This window comes from Dufourea novaeangliae, unplaced genomic scaffold (assembly GCF_001272555.1).
Source record: "Dufourea novaeangliae isolate 0120121106 unplaced genomic scaffold, ASM127255v1 scaffold11, whole genome shotgun sequence".
NCBI classification, from domain to species: domain Eukaryota; kingdom Metazoa; phylum Arthropoda; class Insecta; order Hymenoptera; family Halictidae; genus Dufourea; species Dufourea novaeangliae.
In genome coordinates, this window is record NW_015373895.1 from 2,581,657 (window position 1) to 2,600,856 (window position 19,200).

Genomic DNA, 19,200 nt, shown 5'->3' on the forward strand with positions numbered 1-19,200 from the left:
GATCGTCAAAGAAGTACTCGTACTCTTACGCCGCGGCTGTTCAGTTGACTAATGGGGTTGAAAACGTGAAGACTTCTCGCAAGAATCGACAATGTCTCCGAGAAAATGTGATCCGGGATCTGGATACAGAGACTCAAGTGCCAGAGAAAAAAGTGGAAAATTGGCTACAACACCTATATATTTTATTACAAGCATACGTTACAGCGGTACACCGTGAATCTAACAGAATCGAATAAAAGCACTCACGACGCAAGATGTTGTTCTCGGGTACAACTGACCATGGAAGATTCCATGATCCGTGCATCGAACGCAATCGGGCGGCCGGACGTTGACGCGGCGGTATTTAGCGTTTTGAGGTCACACATAACAGTACAAAATGTTTTTCAAGATACATTTAAAATTAAACTGGCTGAACAAAATGTATTCTTTAACCAAATCTGAACGTAGTTGAAGGTGCAGGCTATGTTTAAAAAAGGTATGAGATTTGGTTTACTTGTGAGTATAAGTATTCCTATACATATAATGAACAGGAATCTTGAGTCCTTATGTTTAAAAAATACAAGTTTTAAGTTATATTGTGAATTTCTTCAGACAACGCGGATATATTACATAAACACGTATAACATACATATGAGTGGAAATGATGCTGGTGTACTAAATAAATAAGAGTTTCGTTATATAGATACATATTTCGATGTCAACTGCAGTTATTTTGGAAATAAGAAGTTCGCGTGCCCATGTTTCTTCGAATATATTCCTCGGCTTAGATCCATAAAATATGTATTTCAACTTCCTTTAGACAATTTTAGATTCGTTCTGTATACCGATTGTTTCATAAACCTACGTATTCTACATTGAACATATTTTTAGACTAGCGCGTCTTCACCAGCCTTACATAGATGTTATGCATGATGTACACTGTCGTACAGGATCCCTATAGACTATAGATAGATGATTAATACAAATGCGTCCTTAATATCTTTACCGTCAATTGCTACATGTTTTTGAAAATACTACAATGAATAGTCAACGCTGTTGATACCTTCGTCACACAAAGTTTTTGCAAGATTCGATAAACAAAATTAAGATATATCGAGGGCGAAGCGAAACGTCGAAAAGGGAGAAAGACATATTTAAAAAGTTGGACGTAAAGGTAGCTTTCAGTCACAGTACTGTAATATGTGTAATATTACTATTTCGATTACATATCAGTTTCTCAGTCTATCTACATTACTACTAATATTACACACACGCACACACTCATTCCATCCTACATTCATTCAAGACATTCAGACATTTGGATATTCAATCTTAAATTATTTATACGGGGTGTTAATAAAAATGTGAGACACTTTCATACGCTGGCTTCTATATACACAACGAACACGAAAATCAAGAATTACGAAATTGCGTTCGACTCTTCGTTTCCGAGATATTAATTGTTGAAAATGCGGGCGAAATCGCATAAAATACGCCTAACACGATGAGTTATTCTACTTTAGAGGCGCTCTTTCGATTGTTTCACATGTTGGTTTCATTCGTTTGATTTTTTTTCGTTTAGAAATTTAACTAGGGCATCAACCGATACCGTGTACCAACTGGGAATCGGCCGTTGTAAGTAGCATAATCCATCGCGCCAGACGTATTTCACGCGTATATTGCCTTCATGTTCAACCATTAATAATTCGGAAACGAAGCATCGAACGCAATACCGTCGTTCTTCATTTTTGTCTTAAGACCTGTCTACACCTACGACAATTGTTGCCGGACGCGTATCCGCGGACAGTCTTACGATGTCTGAGGATGGTGTGCGAACAAATTTTGGACTATCTTCCGTCCATCTGCGAAGGGCCATGGGAACCAGTAGCGTCCATCCCCGAACGATGGCGAGACCGAATGAACAACTTAGGACTACTTCACGTATGGGTGGCAGAAAATCTAGTATTGTGGGATCGGGAACTCCATACCCAACAAAGGAGCAAATAACATCTTGGGAAAATAGGAGGATTCCGTGGAGTACTGGATAGAGTCTCTGCTTTCGGCGCCGGGGGTCGTGAGTTCGAATCCCGCTTTGGGCCCTCTCATTTTTCCAACATTCCTACAGTATAAAATCTAGTATAAATAGCTCGTATTAAAAAGACAGCACATACTATCGTCACATCCGTGCCACCGCATAGGACCACGATAGCAGCGAGAGGCACCCCGAACAGAAAGATCACAAACGCCTCCAGGGGACCGAATACCGTACTCCAGACTCGACTCCAGGGGAGACAGAAATATTGGCAGGGAAGTCCTCAGGACCCGTGGACTCTCCGGAAAGACGACGTTCCTGAAGACCGGAGGATACTCCAGGGGAGATTCGAGGCGGGGCACGGGGGAACGAAACGGTAGAGAGGGGAAGGGGATACCGCCGAACGTTACGGCGGATTGCCGAATCCGCGACAAATCATTCGGTTGCGAGCGATTGGGTGCGTTCAGAAGACACAACCGTTAAATGATTTCACTAGATTTTACTTTAAACGCTACTGCTCACTTTGCAACTACCTTTGCTCAACGTATTTTGAATCAAAATGGCGGAACCCAGTGGACCAAAAAGCAGCACTACCGTAAACAATATAATTCTATATGTACGAGGCACAATACAGCCACAATGGTGTTTTATTTATCATACAAGATTCCATGGAAATAAGTAGATAGCGTCAGGTATGTGATTAAAAGTAGTTATTTATATGTATAAACTACAGTCCCGGACAAAATGATAGCACATGTATATCTTTAATTTCTCGAAAACATCAGATATATAGACATCACATATCACGACCCTCTGCAAGTAACTATGGTTACAAGGACACCGTGACCGTGACGTCGCTGATTATCATTTTTTAGTTTGAATCTTATTTGTTAATAATTAAATTTAAGTAAAAAAATGTTATTTATGTTTATTTATACGTGTATTTCTTGTTAACGATGATTTTAATACAGAGACTCCATAATTGGGACACATACTTACCCTAAATGAGTCTACAATAAAAAAAAATAAAAATTTTTCAATCAAGTACCTAAATAAAAATGCTTATGATAAGATTAATAACAATACATTTGATTTAAGTATTGTAAGTTATAATACAATGTGTACAGATGAGACTGAAAACATTTATGAAAAGAATATTAATATCAATAAATGTAAAGCTATCAATAGTAATGAAATTAATTATTTTACAACTTCACTCAGAACCTCTCCAGTTTCTCTTATTGTACTACAGTTCTAAGAGTCCAGGAAAGGCTTTTGGCCACTTGTAAGTTGGCATCATGCAGTTCATTAATAAATGCTTTAAAATGTTTTGAATTGATTACGTTAAAAGGGATATTACATAAAAAACAAATTTTCAAGTAACTGATCAATCTTACTTCATCCTAAATAAAAATAAACCTTTTATTAACATAATTTTCAATCTAAACAAATTATATTTTTTATTCCGTACCAATTTTTTGGAACCTTTTAACATCCATTTTTCATCAATGTAACCGAATTTAATTTAATTGTTTTTAATCAGAATTATAATTGTTAATAAATTGACACTTTTTTAAAACCTATTTATACGAAAAACGTTTTATAGGTTAGAAACATGTTATAGATATTTTCATTCCAGATATACGACCTTTACGATACATTTACGACATTTAAAACACGTGTTACGTATAAAATAAAAAATTCGCGTATTTACTAGAGACGGCGTGAACTGCTACTTGTGAATCACTCGTGATTCGATCACGTTCGTTCTTAATCACGATGATTTTTCACAGTAATTCAAGATTTCTCTAATCGTTTCTGATTGGTGGAGAAATCTAACAGTTCTTTACACGTGACAGAGAACCCCCGGTGGAAGCGCCAGAGACCCCGTGGGTGAGACGTGGGGTCATGGAACACCCAGAGGGGCGCCAGGGACACCATGTGTGAGAGCGTGGGGTCATGAAACCCCCACAGAGAGCGCCAGAGAAACCTCTAGGTGAGAACGTGGGGCCATGGAACCCCCACAGGGGGCGCCAGAGATCCTGTGTGGTGAGAACGTGAGGTCATAGAACCTCCGGTAGAGGCGCAAGAGTTTTGAAATGTGATCCTTTATCGTTCTTGCTCATACAACATTTATACAGAATTGGGACTGACGCTTGTCCGTGTTCCCGTGGACAAATTAGATAATAACCCCAGCAACCATGGCAGTTTCTGCAGATACTACTACAGCCCAAGTTTAAAAGACGTAGGCAGTAGTTAGTTTCTGTAGTAACCTCTTGAACCAAACAACTATAATTAGTATAGGATTGTACAATATTTATGCAGTTATATTTAAGATAATCCGATGAAATGAAGCTTATATTTCCTGACGTATGTTTATTGGAATATACATACAAATTATAATGATTCCGGCCAACTATTTTCCGGTGTAATTAAGCGCCCAAAATGATCGTCGTCGGTCTCAAATTATTCCTGACGATTTAATGCGTAAACCCAATACTGCAGAACACCAGAATTAGTACAATTATTTATGCTACTATTAACGTTGACCCCTTATGGAGTGGCAACCCTAACAACAACAGGTTTGGATTGACAGTGTATTCCATCATGCATACCCCGTTTAGTTCACTTTAAACAACTGTTACACCGTTATACGGATAGCTTTCGTTTAGATACAGCACTCGATTTGTAGCTGAAAGAACGTAGATTAATCCGCTGCCATTGAAAATAATAATAAACGACCAGAACATTGTCAAAATCGCATTTAATTGCGGAATACCACTATTTTTTCGACCGGTGGCGCCACCCGTGGCAATTCGCTCAAACTGCTAGCCAAATTATATCGACAGGTGAGTGAAAATGTTGTAGTGATGGAAAAATGCAAATATCTCAGTAATTAAGCACTTCAAATGAACGTCCTTAGTCTCAAATTGTCCCTCAGTACTTAATGCATGGACCCAATAGTGCAGAACCCCTGAATTAGTAAAATTAGTTATGCCTGTATTGCCGTAGCCCCTTATGAGGCGGCAACTCTAATTGCAAAAGATTTCGATTGCATTTACACCGCTAAACGGGCATGATACTTCTTCGTTTTGCATTCGATGCAACGTTTAAAGAACGTAGATTACTATTCTCTAACGGCTGGAAACCAGTAATCACAAGAACATTGTTAAAATCTTAATTGTTTGCAACCGTTCACACTGTATCCCGTCATGCGTCCCCCGTTTAGTTTACTTTGGACAACGCTTACAGCGTTATACTGACAGCTTTCGTCTTGACCAAGCCTTCCATTTATAGCTTGAAGAACGTAGATTAATCTCCTGTCATTGATAATAACAATAAGTGTCCAGAACACTGTTAAAATCGCATTTAATCGTGGAATACCACTATTGTTTTGATCGGTGGCGCCACCCGTGGCGAATTGCTGAAACTGTTAGCCAATTATAGGCTAGCACCTAATATACCAAGCAGTTATTAAGTCTACGATGATCTACGTTAAACTACAGTATGAACAAGTATCGCGATTCAAGTGTTGTCGCCAGAACCTGGTTTAAGAAAATAGGAAAGACGGGCGACACCTCGCTAACCCGGATCCATCTTTTACTGTCATGCATGGAGCTTTGGGCTGGTCACCTACGTACCAGACCCGAACCAAAAGAGTACACAAGCATGGTAGTGCAAGCGAGATTCTCTGTTTACGCAGCAGCCTCCCGACTACTCCGTACCCTTGCACGCACGAGCCTTTCTCCAAATCCTACTTACCAGGCAAAGACTAAACACGTCCAATATCTGGCTTCTCAATAGAAACCAGAGGGATCGGCAAACAGTCTTAGTGCACAGGCCCACTGCCCGTACCATAATAGGTACAGACCCACTGCCCATACCCCAAGTCTGTGTAGAGAAATCAACGAGCAAAATTTTAAAATATGCACAATGGATGGCCACAATTTAAGTCTATTAATAGATAGACTAAAATTAATAATAATAATTATCATTACGATGTGATGATGAATATGAATATAACAATGAATATCGAATTATGATTTAAGTTTAACTTACAGTAACTTAACGCAGTGGTAGACGCACGCTTTGAAGATGTAGACGTTGATCGATGTCTTCTTTCGATGGAATAACTGTTTGGAAAAATATTTTTCATTATACAATACACATAGAATACATAATATGCACAGTAAATAAATCACAGTAAATGAATCACAGTACATAAGAAAATAAATATCGAAGCCAATGGTTCTCGAACATCTGTAACATACAAGGGATTAGTAACAAGAGAGGGGACACAACAATATGCACAGTAAATAGATTAATAATATGCACAGTAAATAAATTGATGGTTGTCGAATGCCTGCAACAAACAATGGGTTAGTAACAAGAGAAAGGACGAGTATGAGACGCGCGCCCACCCTCCGCGACGGCTCACGAGAAAGTGAGGATTCCTCACTGAGGATGCTAACGCCGTTATGTATTGGGCGTACGCAGGTTTGTTCGTGTTGAATTGTTTTTGCCGGCTTGAACGACCTTCCTTGAACGACCCAAACACCGGATGGTACAGCCAAGTACGGCTATGATACACGGCGTACACGGCTAGGTCAATTAACTGTGTGACGCAACGTCACTAGCGCGTTGGACCAACAGAGAGCACCGATACCGCGCACGCTCTACCGTACTCTCTCGCTCGCACACCTCCCCCCATAAACCACTGAAATTCCTCGGAACGCGTCAACACCGACGGAGAGCACCGATACCGCGGCTCGCTCTACCGCTCTCGCTCGCACGCCGTGACGTCACCCGATACCCGGAATCCCGCGGCCACGAGATGGCTCATTACGGTAAGGTAAGGCATTCCCGCAACGGCCAAAAGGTAGATTTGATAAACTATTTATGAAACTACATCTATTCTGAATTTATCTGTTACAAATACACAATGTAAGGCAAGATATAAAAACGAATGAAATCCATTAACGATGCATTTAGAATAAATTGTCTTGTAGTTAAGTGAAAAAATATATACTTTTCCGTTTCATGTTTCATGACTGTCATATTTATCCCTTAACCTTAAACTGAAGCATCGGATATTTTTATTCCCGTCAAATCATATAGACACACGCAATATGAATGGAATATATAACACTCCATTTGTGCTAATAACACTCAGAATTCATGCTTTATCGGTAACGTCGGGTATTGACACTAAAATGGTAACAGGGTTACATAGCCCTATGAACGTGGGACAGAAAAAAGCATTGGATGATAGGTCTATTCTATACCTAGTCGGTTGTTATATCGTATACAGTGAAGGAATAATTAGAAACAATGAAGAATAATGAATAAATTAACGATTATAAATTATAATCTACATGTTACCTAGCAAATCATTCTTTTAGAATTTCTTGTTTTTTCTACTGATTTACAAACACAAATAGTAATGTGATTCATCGTAAAATCATATTGAATACGTTTTTCTATTTAAAGATTAAGGACTTACGATCGCAGTGACCAAATTTACTCAAGATAAAAAAATTGCAATCACGGTCGTGAGTGAAGTTAAATCACGACTGTGATCGTGATTCGGCGATCACTGTGATAAATCACCGTTAGTGATTTTGCACGCCATCTCTAGTATTGACCCACCTTTGAAGATATCTTCGACTTCGATAATCGACACATCGAAAATTGAATCGTGCGATCGTGTCGTTGGCAACCGCGAGCATTTAAATTGAGTCTCCGATAGAGAATCAGGGAGAACGTACGTGCCTAATATTTGTTGTCTGTTATACAATATGTTGTAGAGTTTTATTAATAACTATGATTCTGTGTTTTGTAAATAAACAATATGTTGTGCGGCGGAACATTCCGCCGTAACAATATAAAAAGGATAGCACGGACACTATATAATATCTGACTGAAATGTAAATAAATTCAGTTTAAAAATGAATGAAACATCATTTTTTCAAGAAGACGGTTCAGTTCCGAACCATATGGTTCATTTCACAACTGTGGTCCTCACGATGAGTACAATATGATGCAATGAAAACAAATTTTGACCTTAAAATTCAAAGTCACGGTAAAATTTTTGTGGCACACCTTATTATTTTACAATAATTTCCACTAAACCAAGAGTGTAGAATTCAGCTATGGTATAGTCGTGACATGTAATTTCTTGACACTCAGTACATGTACGTTTGTATATTCATTACATATTTCTTTCCTCCTTTATTGTATAATATTTACCACCGTAAATCGAAAAAATAATACATTTCGTGTGAAAACTTTCTATATGTATGTTCATAAATTTTTACGGTTGCTTTACGCATCCGTACGTCTGTCGTACAGATTGTGGTCTTCTTTATATCGATCGTTTTATTATACATTGGACCATGCTTCTACTTCCACTTTTACGGAATTTTACTGATTTCATTATAACTGCTTTTGTTTTTATATTGATATATAATTAACTTACGTTCCGCTATTGTAGTTTATCGCATTTTAACTATTTTTTTTTCGTTTTTCTGGTAAAGTATTACACAAAATAAACAGAATGTTACTAATTTAATTATTTTCAATTGCTTCTAAGCATTTTTAAATAGAATAAAATTAGAGATTCACCAGTTTTATACCAACAGTTTGTTATTTGTTACCAACAGTGTACGATTTTTACTGATATCTAATTTTTATACACAACGACATATTTTATTTACATAATTTACTGTGTATTACTAAAAGTTTTGTTACATTTTTATTACACAGCAGATAAAAAAACATTAAACTGTATGCCTCTATATGAGCTTTAATCATTTAGTATAATTGTCATGTTTTATAGGAAAAAAATCAGTTGAACCGTCAGGTATATGATTTTAAGTGAAACTCACTGTATGTAAATTTGATAAAAATCGGTGTATTACACTTGATTGATTTCCTTTGTGAGTTATTAAAGAAATCGAATTTAAAAATACGCATCATATGTCCGTATGCAACCTATGGCTAGTATTTCATCACTAACAATAAGTATTTCTGTTTATGTTACTGTTTGTGAACATCGATTAAGTATTTATTTCTTTTCGGTAATTAAGCTCAGACACACTGACAATACCATGTCACCAATATTTACTCTAAGTAAAAATAGTGATTATTAAACAAATATATCGACTAATTGTATTCAGAAGCACGTGTCTCCAACGAATTTTCAAATACGGTTTTCTCGAAAACAAGGTTCCACAAGAAAAGAATTTATTTGAAATTTGTTTGTTCTAATGTATACCTATTGATTTACCTTGTTTTCGATTGTACAACAATCTTCGTAACACCCTATAAATCGTATTCAATACACAATTAACAAGTCAATAACAATCTGTTACTTTATAGCTGTCATTTGATAATTAATTTTAATATTAAAGGAACTAAAATATTCGCGACCACTAATGTAATTTATTATTGTGAAAATTTTCAAAATATTACATTTCGTATAACTATAATCATATATTTTTTATCTTCTTCACTTACATGTTAGTATGGAAGGAAATATACAAAAAGTATCAATTATTCGTTTCAAAACGTTTGTTATGCATAAGACTACTACAAAAATTGGTCAATGCATACAAAGTTATATATTACATTTTCCAGACATTATAGACCTACATTTGAAAAAAACATTTCTTTAAAATTAGTAGTTTATAAATAGGCATTGCCTACACATTTCCATAAAATAACTATATAGTTATATAAACTATATTTAATACATTAATTAATGCTAGAAACGTCTATGTAATGAACTACTACTCTGTAATTATATTTAGTCGGGTAAACTATAATACAGCAGATTATGTTAAGATATTAAAGGCATCTTAGTACAAAAGTTATTTAATACATACATTACACACAATGTTATATATTTTAGAATAAATATGTATGCTTCTACACATTATGTAACAGATAACTAAACCGTAATAATGGACAAGTTTTACTAATCTGGTAACATTAAATATTATATAATGATTTGAAATTTTAAAATAATGACGTCCACGCTTTTAAGGTGAGATTCATTATAATCTCTTGCATGAGAAAAAATAATCTTTAATCTCTTGCGATATAAAAATCTTTTAGAGTATATTTGTATGTTAATTACACTCTTAACTTACTATATCAGTTAAATTAGCCTCATTATTATGTTCTTCTATGTCAATTACTGATCCAATATTTCATTACCATTACATTGTATTACCGGTTCTACAAACAGCCAACTTTTTAATATTCATAGAGTGTGTGTTGTTCGTTTGTCCTACTAAAATTGTCTAACTTAACAAGAACATTACGTAGAAAAGCTCGCTAAAAAATAACTTGGCATACTATTATGACCAAGAATTTTATCGAACGTATTTGTACATACTGCATAGTAATTATTATTACAGAAATTAAGCAATAACAGTGCAGACAGAGAAACGCTTTTCACTACGTAACGTTCTTCTTAAGACAGAATAATTTATTCTCACTTACAATTTATTTAATCGTTATACTGACATTAAAAAGAAACACCAGATAAAACTTCTGTCATCACAAAATAATATTAAACTTCCTCTCATGTTTCCATTTGATTTCTTCTCTTAGTACATTTACACAATTTCATTCGGCATCCTTCTATTTTCTTAAGGCAGACAGATCTCATAAATCCAAAATTTAATTCATAGTACATACACCTTATTATGCTTAAATTTGTACACTTTTAAAACAGATCCGAGTGTAATACCTAGTCTGATCAGAAACACTGTTTATTAAACAGTAAATTTAAATAACTTTAAATTAATTTTCATATTTTTTCATTAAGTGCATATGAAATTTTCCATTTTTACTATACATTTTGTTATTCAATTAAGAGAAATATGAAAAATAGTACTTTACTTAAACTAAAGAATACATTCCACGTAATACTACAAACGATATTACAATTTTACAAAATATAAGAGTACCAAATAACTGACAACATTAATTTTAATTGATAAAAGGCATCAATTAATTTATTTTAATAAAACATCTTACAATGAATATTCATAATAATTAATTTGTAATCAAGCGTATCTCTCTGAGGCACTGCAATCCTCTTCAACCTGTCAATTGCAATTTTTTTTCTTCAGGACGTGTTTAATATGTATAGGAAATAAACAGCATACAGTATGCACCATATATTATGTATTAGCGTAAAAAATAACATATGAAATACTTTATTATCAAGTATCTCAATTAAAGTAAACAATTTAAAAAGACATTTAAATTGAGAAACTAATTCTGAGATGATTTTTATGAGATCTGTGTGCTAGGGAGGAGAAATATGAATTCGAAGAAACGGATTGTGCGAAACTATTGGTTTCACCTGAATTCATAGATCTGTATGCTATGTTCTGGAACATGTTTTAAATTCAGAGACTGATACCTGAAATAATGAAAATTTGTTCAAGTTTTTTAAAAGTTGTAACACATAAATATGTATATACAATAAAATGTATGTATAAACATGAGCGTAGATAAAAAATATGAAAATGTAAAAAGAATATAACATTCAATAATGGTATTATGACTACAATGAACAAAGTATTATTAATTTTCTGTATTCTACAACATAAATCATATGGAGCAAACATTTGCAACTTTTGATATTCCTATGTACAACTAATTATGGTAAAAATATTCTTTACTTGGTGTATAAAAGAACATTACCATTCAGAACTACGATGATAATAAAAGCCTTCAATTGTAGCAGCAGATTTTTGGAAGCAAATATAATAAAATCCTGCAAATGAGGCACCATTGATATCTTTAATAGTATGATCGGGAACCAAGAAATGTTCCTTCCATCTCATAAAAACAAAATCAGTTCCCTTCAGAGCTTCGTAATCGAATGTGTCTGAATTAAAAGTTTTGGCATACTGACAAAACGACTCGAATTTGCTCTGAAATTATTAATAAAGAAATCACACATAATAATAGAAATTAATGGAAATATAAAGTCAAATACACAAGGAAATACAAACCCAATGTTTTTTATCAACATCTTCATCCGCATCCCATTTACGAGTTAAAAATGGATATTTCTTTGATATAATTTCACCATCAAAAAATGTAGTCAAAGTTGGATATTCTTCTGTGAGACCTTTAATTTTTAGATAGCCACATAAATAACTGTTTTCCTCATCTACGTGCTGTAATAAAAAAAAAATGTTTCACACTTTCCTCGTATACAAATAATATATTTACATTAATACTTTCAGCAAATATTTAAATCTGTCAATGTTTATGCCAATGACATCTATTTCATTAATCCTCTACAGCCCAATGGAATCTGGAAACGGTACACTCTTTTTCATATTCTAAGCTATCTGTTAGAGGGATGAAATAAATGCTTAATGTAACCATATAGAGGAAGATAAGCAGCATGCTGACAAAAGCATTGATTTAAATGCGGATGTACACACTTATATAAAACTACCAAAAGTACCAATGATATATCAAAACATTGCCATTCACAAATGAAGGAAAAAATTTCAAATGATCACAAAGTATATGAATGGTACAAGCAAAACAATCAACAATATCTCTCTAGTTTTTAACAAAATATGAAATATAAATACTTTGCCAATGGCTAGATCTTATTGTTTATTATAAATATTTCATAATTTATTTTTAAATATGTAGATAAGGGAATACAATTGCAATCATGCTAATGAAACAATCGTATGAGAAAACAACTTATACATTGAAACTAACAGTGTGAGGCTTTATTCATAATGAAAAATGTAATTATTCATATTGAGCTATAAGTATACTGAAGCTGTAAAATTTTTGGTATTTTCCTCTATTTTGGTGATAAAAATATATGATTTTCATAGAAAACAGTTCACAGAATAATATCAAAAATAAATTTAGAACAGTTTTATTGAGAATTATCAAAAGTATTATTTTGCGCCAATAAATTATACCACAGATGAATAGTTTCTCGCATTTTAAGGTCACTTTAAAATAAAGGTTTATATCCGAAGCAAGCCTAATATGTATGACATAAAATTTGTCAGTTTAAATAAAGTAGAAATAATACATATGTTTGTTTGGAAATTGTTCTGTATAGCTATAACCACAAACTAACAGAACTGAGTCATAATAGCAAGTGCAATATTATTTACATTTTCTTCATGTCATATATGGTTGATACTACAAGGAAAAATAAAAGACAATTACCATATTTTTGTTACAATAATGAAGGGGTACTAGTTTCTTATTGCTTAAAAAATATGAAAGGAAACATACGTATGGACAAAATAATCGAAAAATCAAATATAACTACCTTTAATAACAAGGTAAAAGGAGGAATAAATGTCTTTGATTAACTGTACAAGGTTAACTTTATAACTCATACAACACAGATGTAATTTTTATAATTCTTTTTTTCTCTCTTCTACTATGTAGTGTTATAGTTTACATTATGTTAAAGTACTATCTTTCTATGGGGAATTCATTGCTTTTTTTCTTTTCTTTTCTTTAGGATCCCTTTTATAACAATTTGAATACTAAATTATGTTCGAACAACTATATATATGAGCTTGAAAGTTGGAAATAGTATTTTGAAAATTATCTGCACAGGTTATATGAAACGTTGAATAGTATACATTTATGAGCAATACGATTAACTAATACAACATAAAATTGTGATTTATTTAGGAAAAAAAGACTTAGGATCGCTCGTTGAATGGCAGACAGATGTCAAAGGTATAGTACAAATTTGGGATATTTGTGGCGTAATTTCCAGAAAGACTAAAAACTAACCTGCAAAACTACTTCTACGTCGTAACTGTTGCCTTTAGACTTTTGAGAACCTTGAAATCGTGAACCGTTGTACAGCAAAGATTTTGTGACACCCGGCTGCTTTGAGTTTGCGGGCGGTGGGGGGACAACGTCAACTTTCACCGGCATTCTCGGCTCAAGCAAACGTTCTCAAACTTTGCCCTTGTTGGGCGACGAACTCTTCATCACAAGACTCTCGCAATGACTGCCGGTAATTTTCTGGATGTAGATTGTAGATGTACATATGTATTTATACGAAGCCTCGAACCCAGACCCAACAGCACACACGGTATCGTAATTTCTACGTAACGAATTAAGTCAGCGTATCTTAAAAAAATTTCATTCTTAATAATCTACCCACCTTAAATTCCTTTTAGAAAAATTGAAGGACCATTTTACGTCATCAAAATAAACAGCTATATTTTCATTTGTTCCGTTTACCTTACATACATACATCGATTCCTGTAGAGACTTTAGTTGTATTTCGCCGGATGCACAGCACCTGTCACTTCCCAAAACTTCGATATATTTTTCTTCAATTGTGTCCCGTATTAACAAAACTTGAATTATTAATTTGTTCAGTATCACTAGAACTTAGCTCAGTAGAATGCATAAATTAAAATATCCTTGTGCTTAAAACACATATCGAAATAAAAATGTTTTTGAACTTATTAATTTCAAATTGATAACTTTGTTTGGTTTCCCGCTGCAAATTGTATAATGTAACAATGATACTAGTTTTTGAATGAAACCAAAGTATATTAACACTTAGAACATACTACATAAATTTCATTTGTAGAAAACATTATGAAATTGTTTTTATATTTAAAAATACAACATTAAGATATTGATTTGACTTATCAGAAAACCCATATACACTAAAATATAGTCGAGTTTCAAAGCAAATATGGCGGATTTTACGGACACGAATTCACACGAAATGACAGAAAATCATGTTCAGAAACGGTGTAATAACCAGTGGGTTCGATTAAATGTTGGTGGAACATATTTTTTGACAGCAAAGACTACACTAGCCAGAGACCCTAATTCGTTTCTCTATAGACTGTGTCAAGAAGATTCTGATCTTATCTCAGACAGGGTTAGTTTGAAGTTTTAAGATAACCGCGAACTTTAAAACACTTTTCAAGTAATATTGTATCCTCTTTGAGACATATATTTTATTTATTCTTTTTCTGTATCAAAAGAAGTGACCCTTATAAAAATGAAAAATATACAAATAAATGTTTTAATTGGTTTATTTAATACAGGATGAAACTGGTGCATATTTAATAGACCGTGATCCAACATACTTTAGTCCTGTTTTAAATTACTTACGTCATGGAAAGTTAGTGATTAATAAAGATTTGACAGAGGAAGGTGTACTAGAAGAAGCAGAATTTTATAACATTACAGAATTAATTCGGCTAGTTAAAGAAAGAATTATATTAAGAGATACTAGACCACTACGAGATTCAAAGAAACATGTTTATAGAGTTCTTCAATGTCACGAAGATGAATTAACTCAAATGGTTTCAACAATGTCTGATGGATGGAAGTTTGAACAGGTACTTTTCACTTTTTAAAACATCAAAATATACATACTTGATGTTAGTATTATTCTTAGCAGAAATATTGAAATTAATACTAAATTATTTGCTATTTAAGTGATTCATCCGCATATTAATAATTAATGTGTAGATACTACAAGTAAATGTTTTTTTTGTAACTGAGTGGCTAGGCAACATAACTCAGTGTATAATGTTTCATTTAAACTAAACGTCGTTTAGTTTTTTAATAGTAGTACAACATATTATCAATTGCTATCTAATAAATAAAATTATTACATATTTAAATAAATTACAATTACATGTTTAATATTTATTTAGGAAATCACAACAATATAAATTTTACTGTTTTAGTTAATCAACATAGGGTCTCAATATAATTATGGAAATGACGATCATGCAGAATTTCTATGTGTGGTTAGTCGTGAATATGGGGCCAGTCAACTCAACAGCAAGGAACAAGAATCAACGGATCGTGTTAAGGTATCATTATCGCATTCAAGTCTTCCACATCATTCTCTGAACCAAAACAATCATGTATAAGCTTTTTATGGTTTGACTAAATACTTATATAGTATTGAATTTATTCTTTCTTTTTTCAATTATATTGTAGAGTTTAGCGTAAACTTGTGTTAGTAATGTTAATGATTAAATATTCACATTTTGCTTATATCAGAGGCTCGACTGATACTTGCATGAAAGAAAACTTAATCACAGTATTTGTTTATTTATGTTTGTAATTGTGACAATAAAACCATGGTAAACAGATTATCTGGAATAACTTGGGCAGATAAATTTTAAGAGCCTCTGATATGTATCAGTATTATTATATTTCGTTGTTATATTTATTTTTATAAATGTCATTAATTCATTTGTAATAAAGCTAGACTAATACTTTTGTTTAAATATAAGTTACAATCTGTCTTATTACAAATGGATCAAATGAAAGAAAACACTAGAATAAATCGAGTCACAAATTGTTACCATTTTATCATTAATACTACAATAAATTAACATGTACTAAGAAACCAAAGATAATTTAAAAAAATACATTTTAAAGTTGTGGTAAAGATCTTCTATAAGTCACAATGCTTAATCGACTTCATTTTCATATTACTATGCACAAGATTTATTTTTTTTTAAAATGTCAAACAAATAATATGTTTTGTAATATAAAAAAATATAAGAGTGCCTTATAGTAGATACAAAATGCACACTCTCAGATATCACAAAGTACTTTATATTGTAGTGTTTAGGTCATGCTGACAAGTATTTCTATTTTTCATTTTTTATAATTTTTGTAATCTGATTTAAACAATACTGTACTATTATTGATAATTGATTCTATTTTAATTATCAGAGCACTTTGTATTAGTTTTTGTCGATTCAGGGGCCAATTCGCATGAGCATGTTCTGCCTCTGATGTTTGCTATATGTACCATACTGTTATTTTTGTATCGCATGCTGTCATCGAATAAAGAATTTTTTCTTTCATTGGTTTGGTTACTTTCTACCCTGTGTCCTGCATGATTTGTTATTGCATGTTTGAAATATTTCACGTGTATTCCGTTCTTTTCTTTTAAAGATACTGAATACTTTTGTAAAATAGTGAATTATTAAACATTAATAAAAACGGAAATATGGAAATATAAGTAATATATAATTACTTAGAAATTATTATTTCTGTATTAAAATGATCTTATAAATACAGTAAAATTACTTTAATATAACGTTTAGTGAAAAGAAAATTATATAACAAAATGCAGAGGCTGAACAATGTTAAAGTGCATTCATTTACAAACTTTAATGAACAATTTTGCAGAATAAAAAAAAAGTATTTATTCGTTAGCTTTATTAAATTTAAAAGTCTAGTTTTTAACTTAAAATCCTTAATATATTATTCTAAGTTTCAATCATTAAATTGTATTTTAGGTTCTGCAGCAGAAGGGTTCTCGCATGTAATCTCTAAATCCGTCCTTTTCTATCCTTACTTCGTTTAATTAAATCAACTGTGCAGCGACAAGATGAAGACTGCTTTTGTTTCAACATTAATGTATTTAAGTTCGTGTAAATCTGCATTACGTTATTTTCCTATACGATGGTAATAGAGACAACACATAATATGCAACGGTATGATACCTTTTGTAGATATGTAGCTATAACGTAAGAATATGTGATCAAGCTTTAAGAACCAAAAGTATGACACCCTAATGAGTACATTTCTTTTTAACATTTAACAGAAATAGATGTGGATTGCAGTGGCACAAGTAGTATTTAGTAATTGAATATGGGATCATACATTTTATAATAATGGAGAATTTAATACTAAAGTAAAATTTTCTATCCCATTAATAAAGTATGATGATCGTCTTTTAAAAAAAATATAGTAGAACAAAAATAGTAACATATAGTATATACTATTACCAACATTAAATACTGTTAAGGAAATTGTTATTTAAAATGAAAGAAGTTATGTTTTAGTTTCATTAAATAGTTTAAGAGACAATAGCATTCATGAAGGCAATCTTTTTCATACAAATTTCTACACTGAATATAGATACATACTATCTCTAGTAATAAATAGTTTATTATTTTGTATCAAATTGTACAGAAATACTTTTTATTTCAATTGTGTCTTTATTATAATATAATCTAAATTACTTACCTTGCACTGCCGCTATAAAACGTAAAATAATATTTATATATCTAGCATGATAATTTTAATTACCTGGGACGAAACATACAAAAACTCATTTTCTACAAAAGCAATTTATTACATATATCGTTTAATAATACATGATAATGTATAAAACGAAGACGCTCGAATATAGAATTTCTATAAAGATTTTAAATCATACGAAGGATAATAATGAGTATCTGAGACTATTAAAAAGTAATTTTTTAGATGCATTCAATTTTTACCGCACTATATTTTGTTACAATAATGCAATCCGAATAATACATTGTAAAACTGTATCAAAGGATGTATTACTGTTTGTACTGTTATTTCTGTCTATTTGTTTATGTATATCCATAATGAACATGCTTACATTAGATAAGATTTAATTTTCCTAAATATGTAAAGCTGTAATATATTATTTCTGCGGATACAAAATTAAAAGTACATTATAATAGATATAACATAGGTTGTCAATTGTTGAAGGCCTATTGAGGAAGCGTTGTAGACAATATATTCATATTTAAAATGATTAATTATGAGAGAAAAATATATGAGACATTAAATTGTCATAAGCGCAGTGAGAATTATATAATATTTAATATATAATATGTTATAATATATACTATAATACGATAAATATTATACATTATATATCATATACCATACATTATGTATTGTCTGTACACAAGTATGTATGATAATCTCATGGAAGAAGTTTTTTCTAAATACAAACGCGAAACATTTTGATGAGAGTATTAAGAAATTACATTTTTACATTAGAGTAATGTATTGCTAAGAAAATAATATTAAACAATTTAATATGACTCGCAGAACTGTATTATAAACAGATAATTTCAAAGTATTGATTGGCTTCTAATCACTTTTTTTATCCTGCAAATGAAAGAGAATAAAATCTTTTTCTATTATTTCCTGAAATACACAAAGTTACTACATAAAATCAAAGTATCATTTTCTTTTACATAGCAAGTTCATATTATTCTACTTGATATTACTAATTAATGTTACATTAAGAGAAGAAATATAATAGCTCTCAATATGCAAATTTTGAATTAACATAGATAAATTTCTAATTTTTTTAATTT

At 32.1% G+C, this 19,200-nt stretch overlaps 2 protein-coding genes across 3 annotated transcripts; one reads left to right on the forward strand and one right to left on the reverse strand.

The window, feature by feature from the left end:
* Positions 1 to 11,332: 11,332 nt before the first annotated feature.
* Positions 11,333 to 14,058, reverse strand: LOC107190613 (glucose-induced degradation protein 4 homolog). Its single transcript, XM_015579449.1, has 4 exons — positions 13,835 to 14,058; positions 12,049 to 12,216; positions 11,735 to 11,967; positions 11,333 to 11,450 (listed from the first exon to the last, which is right to left on the reverse strand). Exons 1-4 carry the CDS (start codon positions 13,979 to 13,981, stop codon positions 11,387 to 11,389), a joined length of 612 nt encoding a protein of 203 aa, XP_015434935.1. The 5' UTR covers positions 13,982 to 14,058; the 3' UTR covers positions 11,333 to 11,386.
* A 701-nt stretch (positions 14,059 to 14,759) lies between these two features.
* On the forward strand, positions 14,760 to 17,526 carry LOC107190604 (BTB/POZ domain-containing protein KCTD5). 2 transcript variants are annotated; one of them, XM_015579443.1, is made up of 4 exons: positions 14,760 to 14,951; positions 15,121 to 15,417; positions 15,772 to 15,900; positions 17,350 to 17,526. In XM_015579443.1, the coding sequence occupies exons 1-4, from the start codon at positions 14,760 to 14,762 to the stop codon at positions 17,377 to 17,379; spliced, it is 648 nt and encodes a 215-aa protein (XP_015434929.1). In that variant the 3' UTR covers positions 17,380 to 17,526. The 2 variants fall into 2 exon arrangements, with proteins under 2 accessions (XP_015434929.1, XP_015434921.1); XM_015579435.1 differs by lacking the exon at positions 17,350 to 17,526 and having other exon boundaries at positions 15,772 to 15,960.
* The last annotated feature ends 1,674 nt before the right edge of the window (positions 17,527 to 19,200 follow it).